The following is a 15,943-nucleotide window of genomic DNA, read 5'->3' as shown; positions in this document are numbered from 1 at the left end:
TGCCACTGTGGCTTGCCATTAGCCTTCTCAGGGGTGACTCACTTACCAAGCTCTGTGTCCTTCAGACTCCAGGTTCTCCGAGAGATTCCCTAGAGCTCGAAGCCCTCTTCCACTCATAAGAGGGAATGCTCACAGACCTCTCTCAACAGAAAATCCTTGTTCCTGCCCCAGCCTCTTTTGGAGCCTGGAAATGGGTGATTGGCAAAACATCAGAACCAGCAAGTCCTGCCCAGGTGGCCTCACAGCTCTTGTTAGGAAAGAAGGTACTGGCATCTTTAGGAACATTCTCACACTTTAAGATCATTGCTAAAACTTCCAGAGAACAGGAAGAGTCAACTTTAATATCCAGTTACATATATTCCAAAGAAAAATAAATCAACTCTGATGGCTTAAATTGTTCAGTTATCAATTTTCTGCTTGCCCTGCTACTAAGACCAGGAAAATGGTGCCTAATTATGGCAGTCCTCAGAGGAATACACGGTGGCATCAAAGGGTGGTGACATCAGTGCAACTAACTTGCCAAGATAACCAATAGGAGCCACTAACAGCTTGACTTTATTCTTTTTCACCCTAACCTACAGAGAAATGAAGGAAGTTTCTATTAATATACCTTTTTTACTTCAATTCTTGATTAGTCTTCTATATAAATGATGAAACAAATCTTGTTGCATAAGAAACCATATTTTATTGTTGATTTTAGCCACGCATTATGTTACAGGCAAACATTAAAATGTGTGTTTTGGAGGTAATCAAGAACAAATTTTACTTTGTCAACAGGATAAAGTATGGAGTTTCAACTAAAAGCTATGTTGTCTATGTAGAAAAAGATCTTTATTTTATAAATATATCTTAATGCTTTCCTGATGCTTAATGTTCAGTAGAGCAATGGTTATAATTTGCACATCATTAAGCTTTGTAAAATTAATTTGGCAATGACATAGCCTTGGAGAATCATACAGTGCAAGTGCATACAGTCTCAGGATTGTCTCTGTGGTTTATCAGGAAACAGGCCAAATTCCCTCTGAACTCCTAGAGGGACTAATTTTCCCATAATACTCTAAGACATGACTGGAGTGTTGTAGTGGGAGGAGGGTGGAGGTGAGGTGTAAATGAGTGCATACACATGCACATGCATGCTAGATTATAGGCATGTGTCTAAGGAATCCATGCAAGAGTCTCTCCAAATCATCTGACACTGTGTACCCGCAAATTAAAATTTTGACAATAAGTAATTATCTGACATTATGTTTTGTAGAGGAAGCATGAGATTGTATGACAATTAAGAGATATAGTGAAGATTTAAATCCCCTGTTTAACTGCATAGCTGGTATTGTAACTTATGCAGCCTGCGGAAGCATGTAAGCTTTATTGAAAAGCTAGCAAGGGTAAAAGTAAGCCCTTCTTGTTTTGGTCACTTATAATTGACAGCATAAAGTGTGAGGAAACAGCACCAGACTTGGGACCAGAGGCTCTGAGCTGGAACCATTGTTTTGCACTTGTCTGGCCTTGTGACATCAGTGAGTCACTTGCTTTCTCTGAACCTCAGTTTCCTGATCTATAAAATGGATCCAGCTCTACCTACTCCACATGGCTTTTTAAGGAACAATTCTGACCTATCTAGGTCTATGTCTCCTTGAAGTTCCATTAGTTTTGTTTCATGTAATAATAAATCCTAAACATTTTTTCATCTAATAACCGAGCTTCATATCTTTGAATAATTGGTGAATATTAGGTGAATAAATGTTTAGAATTGTTATGTTCTCTTGATGAACTGACCCCTGTTCTCATTATGAAATTTCTCTCTTTCTTACTGGTAATATCCTTTGCTCTTAAATCTATTTTATCTCTTATTACTATAGCCACTCCATATTTCTTTCGGTTAGTGTTATCATAGGATATCACTTCCGTTCCTTTATTTTTAACCTATTTGTGTTTTATATTTCAAGCACGTTTCTTGTAAGCAGCATATAGTTGGATATTGCTTTTCTATCAGGTCTGACAATCTTTGCCTTTAATATATTTAGATCATTTGCACTTAAAATTATTATTAATATGTTTATGTTTAAATCCGTGGTAGTACTATTTGAGTTCTGCTGCTGTTGTGCTACTTGTTGCCCTTGTCACTCTTTTTCTGACTCCTTTGGATTTCTTTTTGTAATTCCATTTTATTTATCTTATTAGTTCATTAGCTTTATTTTATGCTATATTTTGTAATTTCAGTAGTTTCCTTAGGATTCACAGCATATGCTTTTAACATTGTAGTGTACTTTCAAGTGGTATTACACACTTTGCATATAGTATAAGAAACTTATAATCATATACTTCCATTTTGTCCTCCCAACCTTTGTGCTATTGTTAAACATTTTACTTTTATTTATATTATATATACACATTACATTGGTATTGTTTTTAACTATCAACCATATTTTAATAATATTTAAATAAGAAAGATCATATATATTTATCTATATAATTACCTCTTTTTTCTACTTATTTGTGTATATTTATGTCTCTATCTGGTATTATTTTCCTTCTGCTAGAAGGACTTTCTTTAACATTTCTTGTAATGTAGGTCTACTGGTGATTAATTCTTTCAGCTTCTTATGTATCTGAAAAAAGTCTTTATTCAATTTCATTTTGAAATATATTTGTTGAATATAGAATTCTAGGTTGATTTTTTTCTTTTAGTACTTGAAAGAAATCATTCCACTGTCTTCTTACCTCGATTGTTTTTCAAATGAAATTGGCTGCCATGCTTATCTTTGTTCCCCTTTATATAACATGTACTTTCTCTGGCTACTTTTAAGATTTTCTCTCTAGCACTGAAACTAAAACTCTTGAGTAGTGTGATTATGATGCTCCTGGGTATAGTTTTTGTTTTTTGTTTTTTTTTTAATATTCTTGTGGCTAGAATTCACTGAGTATCTTGGCTCTATGGGCTACAGTTTTCATCAAATTTGGAAATTTTTCAACCACAATTTTTTACAACCTTTTTTTGGTCCCGTCTCTCTCACTTCGTTTAGTGACTTCACTGCATGTATGTTAAGCATCCTGATATTTTTCCATAGCTCACTAATGCCCTGTTAACTTTTTTATTCTGTTTTCTATGTGTCATTTATTAATATGTCTTTGTGAACCTCAAGTATCTGAGACAGGTCTCAGTCAATTTAGGAAGTCTATTTTGCCAAAGTAAGGATGCGTGCCCATGACACACAGCCTTAGGAGGTCCTGACAATATGTGCCCAAAGTGGTCCGGGCACAGCTTGGTTTTACACATTTTAGCAAGACATGAGACATCAATCAATTTTTTAACATTGGTTCCATTGGAAAAGGCAGGACAACTTGAAGCAAAGGCAGGACAACTTAAAGTGGGGAGGGGGCTTCTAGGTCCTAGGTAGATGAGAGACAAATGCTTACATTCTTTTGAGTTTCTGATTAGCCTTCCAAAGGAGGCAATCAGATATGCATTTATCTCAGTGAGCAGAGGGATGACTGAATAGAATGGGAGGCAAGTTGGCCCTAAGCAGTTCCCAGCTTGACTTTTCCCTTTAGCTTAGTGATTTGGGGGCCCCAAGATTTATTTTCCTTTCACATCTTTAAGTTCCCTAATCATTTTTTCTGCAATATCTACTCTGCTGCTAATCAAGTTCAATGTATTTTTTGTCTCATGCATTGTGTTTCATTTCAAATTTAACTTAGGTCTTTTTGTATCATATCTACTTAAATTTTTGAACATATGCAGTTATAATACAGCTATAATACAATTATAACTACTTTATTGCCCTTGTTTGCATAAATCTAATGTCTGTGCCAATTATGGTGAATTTTGATTGATTGATTGATTTCTTCTTTATGAATTATGTTTTCCTGGAAATTTTTATGACAGCTTTATTGAGATGTCAATCACTTTTAAATTCAACAATTCAATGGCTCTTCGTATATTCACAGAGTTATGCAACCCTTACCACTATCTAATTTTAGAACATTTTCATCACCCTGAAAAGAAAATCCACACCCATTAGCAGTCATTCCCAATTTTCCCCTTCCCCTACCCTGCGCCTGACAACCAGTAATCTAATTTATGTTGCCATCAATCTGCCTATTCTGAACATTTTAAATAAAGGGAATCATAAATGTGTGGTTTCTTATAATTGGCTCCTTTCACTTAGCGTAATGTTTTCAAGATTTATCCAAGTTATAGCATTTATCAGTACTTCATTCTTTTCTATTATCTCATAACACTCTGATATGGCTTGGCTCCATGTCCCTACCCAAATCTCATCTTTAATTATAGCTCCCATAATTCCCATGTGTTGTGGGAGAGACCCAGTGGGAGATAACTGAATCATGAGGGCAGTTTCCTCTATACCATTCTCGTGGTAGTGAATAAGTCTCAGGAGATACAATGGTTTTACAAGGGGGAACCCCTTTTGCTTGGCCTTATTCTTTCTTGCCTGTCGCCATGTAAGACATGCCTTTCACCTTCTGCTGTTATTGTGAGGCCTCCCCAGCCACGTTGGAACTGTGAGTCCATTAAACCTCTTTTTCTTTATAAATCAACTAGTCTCGGGTATGTCTTTATCAGCAGTGTGAAAACAGACTAGTATAGACTCCATGGTATCACTATGACATATTCTGTTTATCCAGTCATCAGTTGACAGATATTTGGGCTATTTGTATGTGAAAATATTTTATTAGGTGTTAAACTTTGTGAACTTTACCTTTTGGAGGACTGGATGTTTCAATTTCTATAAATTCTATAAATATTCTTGACCTTTATTCTTGGGTGTAGTTAAGTTACTTGGGAATAATTTGCTCTCTCTAAGTCTTGCTTTTAAGAATAATTAGGAAAGACTAGAGTGGTATTCAGTCTGGGGCTAATTATTTCCCCTTTGTGGTAAGACCCTTATGCACTATACCCAAAGCATGATGAATCTTGATGTTTTCCAACCCAACTGGTGGGAACAGCCACTACTCCCAGCCCTGTGTGAGTGTCAGGCACCGTGACCTCCAGTTCTTTCAGGTGGTTCTTTCCCTGGCCTCAGGTAGTTTCCTCACACATATCCATGGATCTGCTCAGCTGAATACCCAAGTCAGACCCTCTTCAATCTCCAGAGCTTGTCATTTGTGTGTAGCTCTCTTTCCAGTGCTCTTCCTTGTGAACTCTAGCTTCCTTCAGGCTCTCAGCTCTGCCTCCTCAGCTTGGAAAGGCTGCCAGGCTCCTGAGTTGAGGAGGCAGAACTCTCTATTTTATCAGAAATAAAATTCACATTGCCCTAAAAAATGCAAAAACTCTGCGATTGTGGGGTTTTCTTCATTTGTTTCCCATTGTTCAGCGATCACTGTCATTTATTACCTGATGTGCAATGCCTTTAGAACCATTGTTTTATATGTGGTGTGTGTTCCTCAGTTGTCTCAGGTAGGAGGGTAAATCTGGTTCTTCTTACTCCATCTCAGCCAAATATAGAAGTGCTGTGGCCTGTAATGTAAAGGGATAAATTATTTATTGGTGGCCATCAAAGCTGCTACAGAGAAAAATGTAGATGGTGGCTCAGTTAAACTCACCAGTTATATTTTATATTGCAAAGCCAGCCTTTTAGAGGGGAGTGAGTTGTGAGTTTTGTTTGTTATGATACTTAATATGTTCATGACCATTCCCTCGGGAAATCCATTTTTGCCACATGCTTCTTTGAATGTGGGAACACTTATGTCTCCTTTCACAGGTGATCAGCGAGTTTGAGGCCTCTCCCGACTCGTTTTCCTACAGAATTCCCAACCTGAGTAGGAATCGTCAGTACAGCGTCTGGGTGGTGGCTGTGACTTCAGCTGGAAGAGGCAACAGCAGCGAAATCATCACAGTCGAGCCATTAGCGAAAGGTAGGCAGTGGCAGTAAGGACCTCATTTCCTGTTGTAACTTGACTGTTTTTAAGTCTCTATTTTACCTGAAATAAAACTTACACGTCCCTAAAATTAAATAAACCAGAATATCACATTTTAGCTCAAGAAACAGGGTTGTGGCTAGCAAGCTCTGAGCTTCTGTCCCGTGGGAAAGGAATTCCATGGGGGTAAACACAGAGCTAAGAATGAGTGGCCTTACGATGGAAGTATCTGAAAATCAGGAAAGGAGACCCCATTCACCCCTTGGAGTAGCTGAAAATCATTACATGGCATTTTCCCAGGGATGTTCTACTTTCACCAAAATCAGGTATCACACTTCTTAATGAGAAATGTCTATTTTAAAGTCTGTGGAATTTGCAAGCTAAAAAATATTTGAAAATCGTTCACTATCTGTTGATAGAATGCTATAAGCAAAGACTTGAAGTAACAGCAGGAAGTAGGAGTCACCAAAGAACAAAAAGTTCCTGAAAGTGAATATAATATCTTCACATTTTTCTGTTAGACTGGTCCTTAAAATGCACGTGCAGGCACAGGGCATTCTTGCTCTTCTGGTAGTCACTACCATCCAGTGTTTCCAGGAACCCCCTAAATTAGCACTCACGATAAGTCAGTTTCCTTACAACACAATTCCAGGCCAGCAGGAGTTGCCCCTGATTTGGGGCTACAGAATAGTGGCAACTTATTACTATATGTTGCCACTAATATGTCCTCTGAGAGCCAGAAAGAGAACAATAAACATTCCAAGATTCTAATTTTACCTCCAAGAATTCTCTTGATAATGTGCTTTTCAATGAGATAGTTAAGAAATAGGCAGAATAAAACAGTGAGGGGAAAAAAGAGGGGTGTCACATTTTGAGCTCAAATACAGATAGAAAATAAGTAAGTTGGTAAGGGAAATAAACTGGGGGGACTTATTTTTTGTGTTACCCTCTTTGGTCATGATATTCAGCCACTCCCTGAGATTGAGAAAATGATGATTACCAAGGAAAATGTTGGACATAAGGACTGAGCTGTGTGATTTACCAAAAAAAAAAAAAAAAACTACAACAAAACACATAGAATTAGCAATAATATTTCTTCCTTTCCTTTGTGCTTTCAAAGTTCTATCTCTCGACACAGTCAGAAAGGCCTGGCTAGTGCAGTGGGGTATGACTTACTCAGTGGGGGAAGAGTTGAAAATTCCCATAGAAGCACGTCTTGCCTGGGGAAGTTCAATGTCCTCTAGTCATTTAATAAGTCATTTTGAGTGCCTGTTGCATGTCAGGGTCTGTGCTGGGGACACAGAGGATTTGGTCAAGGGAGGCTGACTGCTGAAACAAATGTTCCCTAAATCTCAGTAGCTTCACATAATAACATAGTCCAACAGAGATATTTTTGGTCAGGGCTCTCTTGGGTGGCCTGTTCCACATGGTGTTTCAGGGATCCAGGCCTCTTCCACCTTATGATTTACAACCCTGGATTTCTCCTCATTTAAAGCTACATTGATGGGGGAAGAAGGGAGTATGGAGGGTTTGATGAGAGGTTTTCATGAGCCAGATATGGAAGTATATATGTTATTTTTACTCATATCCTATTGTCTAGAATAAAGGGATAGACCCACTAGGGAAAGGAAAGCAGGGTTTGGAGAGCCCAGAGGAGTCTCTTAAGATGATCTAAGAGATGTGTTCACTCCCTGACTCCCTTGATCTTACAGTCTGGTGGGGAACCAGTCAGTGATATGGTTTGGCTGTGTCCCCACCCAAATCTCATCTTGGATTGTAGCTCCCATAATTTCCATGTGTCATGGGAGGGATCCGATGGGAGGTAATTGAGTCATGGGAGCGGGTCTTTCCTGTGCTGTTCTCATGACAGTAAGTCTCATGAGATCTGATGGTTTTGTAAAGGGGAGATCCCCCGCACATGCTCTCTTGCCTGCCGCCACCTAAGATGTGCCCTGTGCTCCTCATTTGCCTTCTCCCATAATTGTGAGGCCTCCCCAGTCATGTGGCACTGTGAGTCCATTAAACCTCTTTCCTTTATAAATTACCCAGTCTCAGGCATGCCTTTATTAGCAGCATGAGAACAGACTAATACAGTTAGTAGACAAAGCATCACAAAAGTATATGCATAAAGACAAACTGCAGTCAGTGCTATAAAGAAATGGCGTGAGAGGACCTCACCCGTAGTGTCAGATGGAAGACACACTTGGTCCCTGAGGACAAGCAAAGGCAGTTATGTGAAGAGGGAAGAAGTGAGCAGTTAGAAGCTCCTTCAAAGAAAGATTTAGCAGGGGGAAGTCCAGGACACTGGACCCTGCTGGGGCCGGGGAAGGAACAGTGGTCCCAGAGATGCTGGGAAGGAAGGCAGGGGCCTGATCATGCTAGGTTTTCAACACTGTGTTAGGGATTTCAGATTTTCCCATAAGAGAGATAAGAAGACAGTGTAGGGTTTTAAGCAAAGGAGGCACATGATCTTTGTGTGTGTGTGTGTGTGTGTGTGTGTCTGTCTGTCTCTGTGTGTGTGATAAACCTTATTTTTTAGAACAGTTTTAGACTTACAGAAAAATTGTGATGATAGAATACAGAGTTGCCATTTACCTCACACCTAGTTTTCCTTTTTATAGACATCCTAATTAAATGGTGCCTTTCGTATAGTTAATGGCAGGTGTGCTTTTTTTTGTTTTGTTTTGTTTTTTTAGACAGAGTCTTGCTCTGTCACCAGGCTGGAGTGAAGTGGTGCCATCTCGGCTCACTGCAACCTCTGCCTCCCAGGCTCAAGCGATTCTCCTGCCTCAGCCTCCCAAGTAACTGGGACTACAGGCACGTACCATCACACCCAGCTAATTGTTGCATTTTTTTCTTTTTAGTAGAGATGGGGTTTCACCATATTGGCCAGGATGGTTCTGATCTCCTGACCTCGTGATCTGCCTGCCTTGGCCTCCCAAAGCACTGGGATTACAAACGTGAGCCACTGCGCCCAGTCAATAGTGGATGTGCTTTTTAAGACCACCCTGATCTCTCTGTCCTGAATAGACTGCAGAGGGGGAAGGGTGAGAAAAGCAGATGCCCAGCAAGGAGGCCAAGGGGTCACCCAGTGAGGCTTGGAGTAGCAGAGTAGCAAAGAGGATTGAGAGGAGAAGCCGAGGGGCCTGGGCTGTGTTGTGGACACAGAGCAGAGGAGACTCGGTGGCAGAAATGGAAGAGGGTGGAGAGGGAGATAGCAAGAATGAAAACCCAAATTCTCATGTGGGTTAGCATAAGTGGAGGCATGATTTATTGATGAAGAAGACCATGGAAGAAGTGGATTTTGAAGCCAGTGAGAGGAGGCACAGGCATTTGGAGGGGTTCCAACATGACGAAGAGCCATTCACTCAGAGGCGTCTATGCACTGAGGTGTGTCCTGGCTCTTGAGAGACATCTGGAAGGAGGCAGAAATTCAGGGGGTCAGCATCTGGGTATCCCTTACACCTGGGATAAGAATGAGATTGGCTGAGAGATGGAAGAGAGATGAAGGTACAGGATGGCCTCTCAAAGGGAGTGGGAGCAGTTAAAGGAAAAGGGGAAAAGCCAGAGAGGCAGGGGAGACAGCAGGGTGTTAGGCTGCAGATTCAAAACAAATGCTTGCAAAAGGAGGGAGCGGTCAGCTGAGGCTGCTGCTGCTGGAAAGTCAGGTGAAACCAGGCAAAAATGCCCCTCAGTTTGGCCACGTGGAGGACCGTGGTGACCTTTCTGTGAGCGGTGTCAGTGAGTGTGGAGGGGCATGCAGAAATGAGCCTGAGTCAGGTGAGAAAGTGGGTAGGAGGTGAGGGGCAGGCTGACTGGGCAGAACATTCCTTCAACACACATCACTTAGAAGAAGTGACAACCAAGAGAAGAAGCTTGGAGGTGTGGGAGGGTCTCATTCGAGGAAAGGCTCTGGGTTCATTGTTTTTTCATGAGGCCTGCCATGAGAGCATATTTGTATGGTAATGGGAAGATCCCAGTAGAGAGGGAGAAAGGAGAAGTCAACAATACATAAGAAAGAGCCGATAACCACAGCTCTGAGGTTTAGAGGAGGAAATGCCAGTAGGTTCACAGATTTGGTGACTGGAAATGCAGGATTCCTGGATGGTGTCCCTGAAACATTAGGCAACTTGGGGATGGTGGAGGGAAGCCCAGAAGTGTGAGAAGAGGAGGGACAGTAGGAAGCCATCGTTGCAGGGAACGGGGAGGACATTTAGTAAAGAAACAGTGAGATCGGCAGGAAGTACTGACAGTTCAGTTGAGGTTGGTGATCCTAAATGGTGGTCAATCTCCAAGTACTCTATTGCATGGATTTTTTCCAGAAAGGTTCAACTTTTCATGCTTAAGGGAGGTTGACTCAGGGTTAGGGTTCCTGTAGGTAAGTTTTCTGGAAAGGGGATAAGCTAGGGAGTGCCCCAGGATGGAGCAGATAATCAATTGGGCAGCCCCCACCCAGAAGCCCAGACACTGGCAAACCATTAAGGCTGAAAGGCCCATCCTAGAGGGGTGGGGATGTCCACAGCAGAGGAGACTGAGACAGGTTATTCTGTACTTGTTTGGAAGTCAAGGCAGACCAGCAGCAGTCTAGCGACAGGTAACAGGGTCCAAAATTCAGATATAGATTGAAGAAGAGGAGGACCACTGCTTTTATGGAGGGAGTGGCAGAATGGGGCCATGGCACTGGTCCTGGGGAAAGCCCCTCCTAGGAAGGGTCCAGGACACGAACGAGGCACAGAGAATCTGGCCCCATGGCTGAGAACAAACAGGACCCGAATCAGAGGGGACACCAGGTTGCAAAGGGATTCAGTTTCTCATCAGAATCACCTGGGATACTTGTCAAAAGGCAGATGTCCCAAGCACACGAAAGAGCTGCTGAATCCACAAGGCCATGGTGGGAACCTGCATTTTAAACAAAGATTCTAGGGGATTCTCTTGGCTGCCCCAGGTCTAGTGTGTTGAGTTGCCCAGTCATGACATCTCTGGCTAGAGACCCTTTAAATTTCAACTGTCTAAAATGGGCATTGGGCTATAGCATTGGAGGTTGTTGGGCTTGAAGATGAAGTAGCTCTAGCTTGTAGTTTTAAAATTGCTAATGGAAAAGCATTCGTAAGTCCTGGAGTTAATTTGAGGGGTTATGCCCAGAATGTTAAAGAACAACAATGGAATAGAATGGAACAGAGTCAAATCAACTAGTCTAGACTAAACTAGGGTTAAGAAAGGGTAGAAAACATCATAATGCATCACATATAGTGAAGTCTTTATTCAGGCAACTTTGTTTGCACTCACACAAACATCCCAATGCTTGTGTAGCTTCTGGAATTTGATGTAAAAGATATTTCTTAAAGTGGCTGACTGTTAAAAAGCCAGAAAGCCCGTAAGTCTAGCTGAATTTCTCTAGCCACCCCCCTTTTACTGTTGAGGACATTCTCCACTCTCTAAAGAACTGTCTGAAGAGTGTGAAAAAGAAAATGCCAAAAGCTACCAGTGCGGGAAATCTGATGCTGCCTAATCAGGACCATTTTGTTATCATGCAAAATCAGCAATGTCAGTGACTGATGAAATGAGCCCTGCCTTAGAATACTTCATCTCAGTCTGCGGAAACTGCTTGAAACATGGGTTTTGCTGCAACAGAAAACAAGGTCTAGCTTCTAAGCCCTCTGGCATTTCCTTTTTCTCTCTACTCTTGCCCACAGTGCCCGGAAGCATAAATGTCTGATTTGATCTGGTAGATCCTAGTGGCTAATGTGGGTATTCTATACTAGGATGGCTGCATAATGACTTGGCTCCGGGTACTCTGCCCTTCCTGGGATTCTAGAGCTTCCCTGGGAGAGCCCTCTCACCTTCCTTTGCCAATGCAAACCCTCAACCCAGAAATGGTGCAGGGGTCTCACATTGGCCCCATTTTTATGGGCTCTGAATCAGATCAAGGCTGCCTGCCACCTGTGGTTTTTGGTCTGTGCATCTATTGAGGGTGAGCTCCCATAGGGGCACCTGTTTCCTCTATGTCCCCAGCTCCATGACAGTGTCTGAAACATACTGGCTAAAACAAAGGACAGGAGAAGCCCCTGGCTCCTGTTTATGCCCCAGAAAGTAATGTCCCAATGTATGACACAGACTGAGCAGATTGTTTTCCTCTAGAAGACTTGCGTGTGGCGTCCCTGTCAGCTTTTGTGACTCACTGATGGAGGTAGTACTAGAACCTCTCATTGCTGGTCACACTGGACTTCAAGGCAAGTTCACCATGAGCTTTTTTCCTTGTCTCCTGGGACTTCCTGCTACCTTGGGGCCGCGCCAGCACCAGATGCCCCTGGCAGATGCTCCTGTTTAGTCATCTGAATCACTGTCCCAAGCAAACGGTTGTTCTTCGAGAGAGGCCGCTCTGGAAATGTTCATTCTCCTTAATGTGTGTCCTAGAGATCAAGTTGCTATAACACAGTCGGGAAATTGATAAGTAGAACTTGTTCCAGTTTTACTCCTTCCTGTCTTTGGGGCCTTTGTGTTTTGTATTGTCTACTTCCTCTGATATTAAAGTATATTTTAATGAACAGTTTTTGTGTTGAGATAAATTGCTTCATAAAGTGCTTTGAGAAGTAATTGGGCTCATAGAAAACACAGCTTGGAGCTGCTTGGCCTATGAAGCCCCAAATATTTAATTTGGACTCCTCATGTTTAGTCAATAAAAGAAAAAAATGCTACAATGGGAATTTTCTGCTAGTTGTGTGTTCTTACAATGACAATTCCTCATAACCCAGCTACCAGGGAGTAGCATGGACAGTTGTAATGTGACTTGGCTTCACATCCATTTTTGGGTATTGCCCTTATTGAGTAGGTCACGTTGGCCTCTGTGTAGACGCGTCTGTGGAGTAATCAGGCATCCACTTCGTTTGATTCCTCAGCTCCTGCGCGAATCCTGACCTTCAGTGGGACAGTGACTACTCCATGGATGAAAGACATTGTCTTGCCTTGTAAGGCTGTTGGGGACCCTTCTCCTGCGGTCAAATGGATGAAAGACAGGTAACCAGTAACCCAATGTATGCCTTCAGTGAAACTCTAAGAGATTACATCTGACATACTTAGCTTGGGTCTAGTGGTCTTCTAATTTTGTGTTTGTTTATATTAGTGAAAACTCAAGGAAACCTACCAATTCTTCTGAGATGAGGGCAGGGAAGAAATCTCGGCTTTAGCACTGAAAGGGTCTGATTTATTGTATCAACCCTCTGTTAATTCAGAGCCTTTTAATTCATGAAAGAATGCTTGCAAGGAAAATAGTCGAACCAACTCACTTATTGTGGACGTTTGCTGTACCCTCTCAGATAAATTGTCCATGTAACTGAGATGAATGTACCCAAGGTTATTGTGTGACTTAACACCTATCTCTTCTTCTTTAAAGTTAGCGAACTAACCATAACTCAAATACCCTGAGAAAGGACTTTAAGAAATTGAGTACATTAGGACTTTGCTCATTTAAAATCTGGTTCTCCATACTCAATAGTAATTATTAAAATAATAGGAGCCAAGATAGAGGGAGAGAGTGAGTGAGATGTGGTCTGTCCATATAACTTTTTAAAGTGCTTTATCTCTATTCAGGAGAAGAAATTAGGATATAAGTAAAGGGTTGAAAATTCATTTATGAGCATAGAAATGTGATATTTCTATTTTCTTCTCAGAAAGCCTAGTTTCAAGCAAAAGCACTTAGAAGGCATAAACTATAGAAATAATGGCTTGGTGTAGTGACCAAACTGTAGAAATAATAATGGCTTGGTTTAGTGACCACTTTTCTCATGCATTTAAAGTTGGTTCATCCAAATGAAATATGTAGCTCCCAAGGTCAAGCTGGCATTCTGCCTATTGTGCGAATGACCCCAGAGGACTGGACAATCTGCCACCGGAGCAGTGGTTATGATGGCCACGCAGTTCTTTTTATACTGGGGTAAACTCATCACCCTCTTGAGATATCACATGTCATTTTTCATGCCAAAATCATGAATAATTGTGACTTGCAGTGAATCTAAAAATGATCCCAAGGTTTAGTTTCACCTATATGATTTGTTCAAACTGGCGCTTCTGCCTACAGAAGAAATTCCCAGAATTGCCAAAATGAGGAGATCTCCAGTGCCCACAGAATGGAGTAAAGAAGGACCCATCAGTCTCTGGCATGGATGAGGAGCCCATTGACTTGAGCCAGAATCTGGGCCCTTGATGCAGATCTCGTCTTCAACATAACATTTTTTACAAAGGAAACCTTCAGCTACACAGCTATTGATTGTTTTCATTATGTAATCATATTTAGTTCTTTCATAATGCAAGAAATATGAAGCTTTCAAACGTGTTGTTTGCTTCACAGAGAGTCTTTATGCTTTTCCCCAACCTCAGCTAATTTGGATTGTAATTTCTTTAATCTGTGCATTTTTCTTCCTGTGAGGCAGTAACGGGACACCCAGTCTAGTAACGATTGATGGGCGGAGGAGCATCTTTAGCAACGGAAGCTTCATTATTCGCACGGTGAAAGCAGAAGACTCTGGCTATTACAGCTGCATTGCCAATAACAACTGGGGATCTGATGAAATTATTTTAAACCTACAAGTACAAGGTACAACATCTGAGGACTCTTTTTAATGATATCTTTTACATGTACACTTTGTATGCAAAGGGTAACATTGAACACATTTTAAAATCAGCCCTTATAAAGAGCTAATCTCTGTTTTCATATTACAGAAAACAACCACATGTTCATTTTGCAAAATATAATTAAACAAATCAAAGAAAATAAAAAGCATTCACAGCCTCAGAAATACCAAGATACAAAACATCTTTGCATACAGAATGCCTAGTCTCTTTTTTCTTTATGCGTGCATGTCTAAAAAAGTCCTTCTTAATTTCCATTAATTACACTGTTTACATATGTGTAAGTGTATCCCCAGAAAACACAAACAAAAAACAAGTCTGAATTGTGGTCTTTTTCCTATGCTAATTAGCTCAATTTTTATATGCAGTGTATTTTATAAAATGACAGTGACTGGACCTCTAACTAGATTTCTATAATATTTAGCTATGTATTTAATACTAAGTATTTTTCTTGATATCATACACAAAATGTGCACAACTTCAAAAGATTATCATATTAAAATTTTGTGTAAATCCCGATCAATAACTGATTGAGTTCAGATTTGTATGCACAGCAATATTTTATTAGTAGAAAAATCAAAGTGTGTGCCTCTTTGGATTTAGGTGTTGTCACATTAATAGATTACAGCAAGTAAAAGTAAAATCAATACTGTTCTCAGTGGGATGGAAGGAAAGGAAAAGGACTATATTTCTAAAAATATTGCAAAATTGATCCTGAATTTCAAGTTAATTGAAGTCAGGATAATTCGAGGGCATTTTGGAAGACAGGCACTATATTATGACTCTAAAGAGATAGGCCAATATATCAGGCTTCTCTCGGAGGAAAAGAGAAGGGAATTTTATATGAAGCTTTATATGAGGCTTTCTATATGATTTGGATAACCTGATTCTGAATTTAGTGTTTCTGTCCTCAGAACCGATCCAGACTTATTTACCAGTATGTATTCTACAAGCCTTGTAAGAGAGACCAGTTCATGTTCTGCAGTTCAAAGGCCTGCTTTTGATTTTCAGAGGGGTGTGTGTGTGTGTGTGTGTGTGCATGTGTGTGTGTGTGTGTGTGTGTGTGTGTGTTGCATCTTGGAGGAATAGCTTAGAAAGTGAAGATTTTTCCAGTTCTTTTTCCCACTAGCTACTTTTCCTCCTTCCCCTTTCCCATCCTGAGAAGAACAGAACTGCTAAGTGAATGCCATTTATCTTTTCCATTTAAATTTCATGGCAGAAATTCATAGTAAAATGAGGCATGTATACTTAGTAAGTTTAAAGATTTCAATTAGTGATGAATAACTCAGACAGTCAAGGAACTAGTGAGGAAATGCGTTAGATATGAATCCAAGAAGAAATGTGGCTGATTTTTTTAAAAAATAATAGATTCACTCTGTTCTATCTCTTTAGCCCAGGATATCAACTAAATAGACATTTTGACAGAAGTGAATTGCTT

General features: G+C 40.6%; 1 protein-coding gene across 4 annotated transcripts in view; it reads left to right on the top strand.

The window, feature by feature from the left end:
* Positions 1-15,943, top strand: part of LOC105472931 (DS cell adhesion molecule) — an 818,273-nt gene that overhangs the window by 742,362 nt on the left and 59,968 nt on the right. For all 4 annotated transcript variants that reach the window (XM_071095740.1, XM_071095738.1, XM_071095737.1 and 1 more), the window contains exons 21-23: positions 5,724-5,877; positions 12,777-12,894; positions 14,307-14,470. In XM_071095740.1, the coding sequence (XP_070951841.1) occupies positions 5,724-5,877; positions 12,777-12,894; positions 14,307-14,470 (436 nt within the window). The remainder of the gene's footprint in view (positions 1-5,723; positions 5,878-12,776; positions 12,895-14,306; positions 14,471-15,943) is intronic.

This window comes from Macaca nemestrina, chromosome 4 (assembly GCF_043159975.1).
Source record: "Macaca nemestrina isolate mMacNem1 chromosome 4, mMacNem.hap1, whole genome shotgun sequence".
NCBI classification, from domain to species: Eukaryota; Metazoa; Chordata; class Mammalia; order Primates; family Cercopithecidae; genus Macaca; species Macaca nemestrina.
This window is presented reverse-complemented; position numbering and strand designations above follow the sequence as displayed.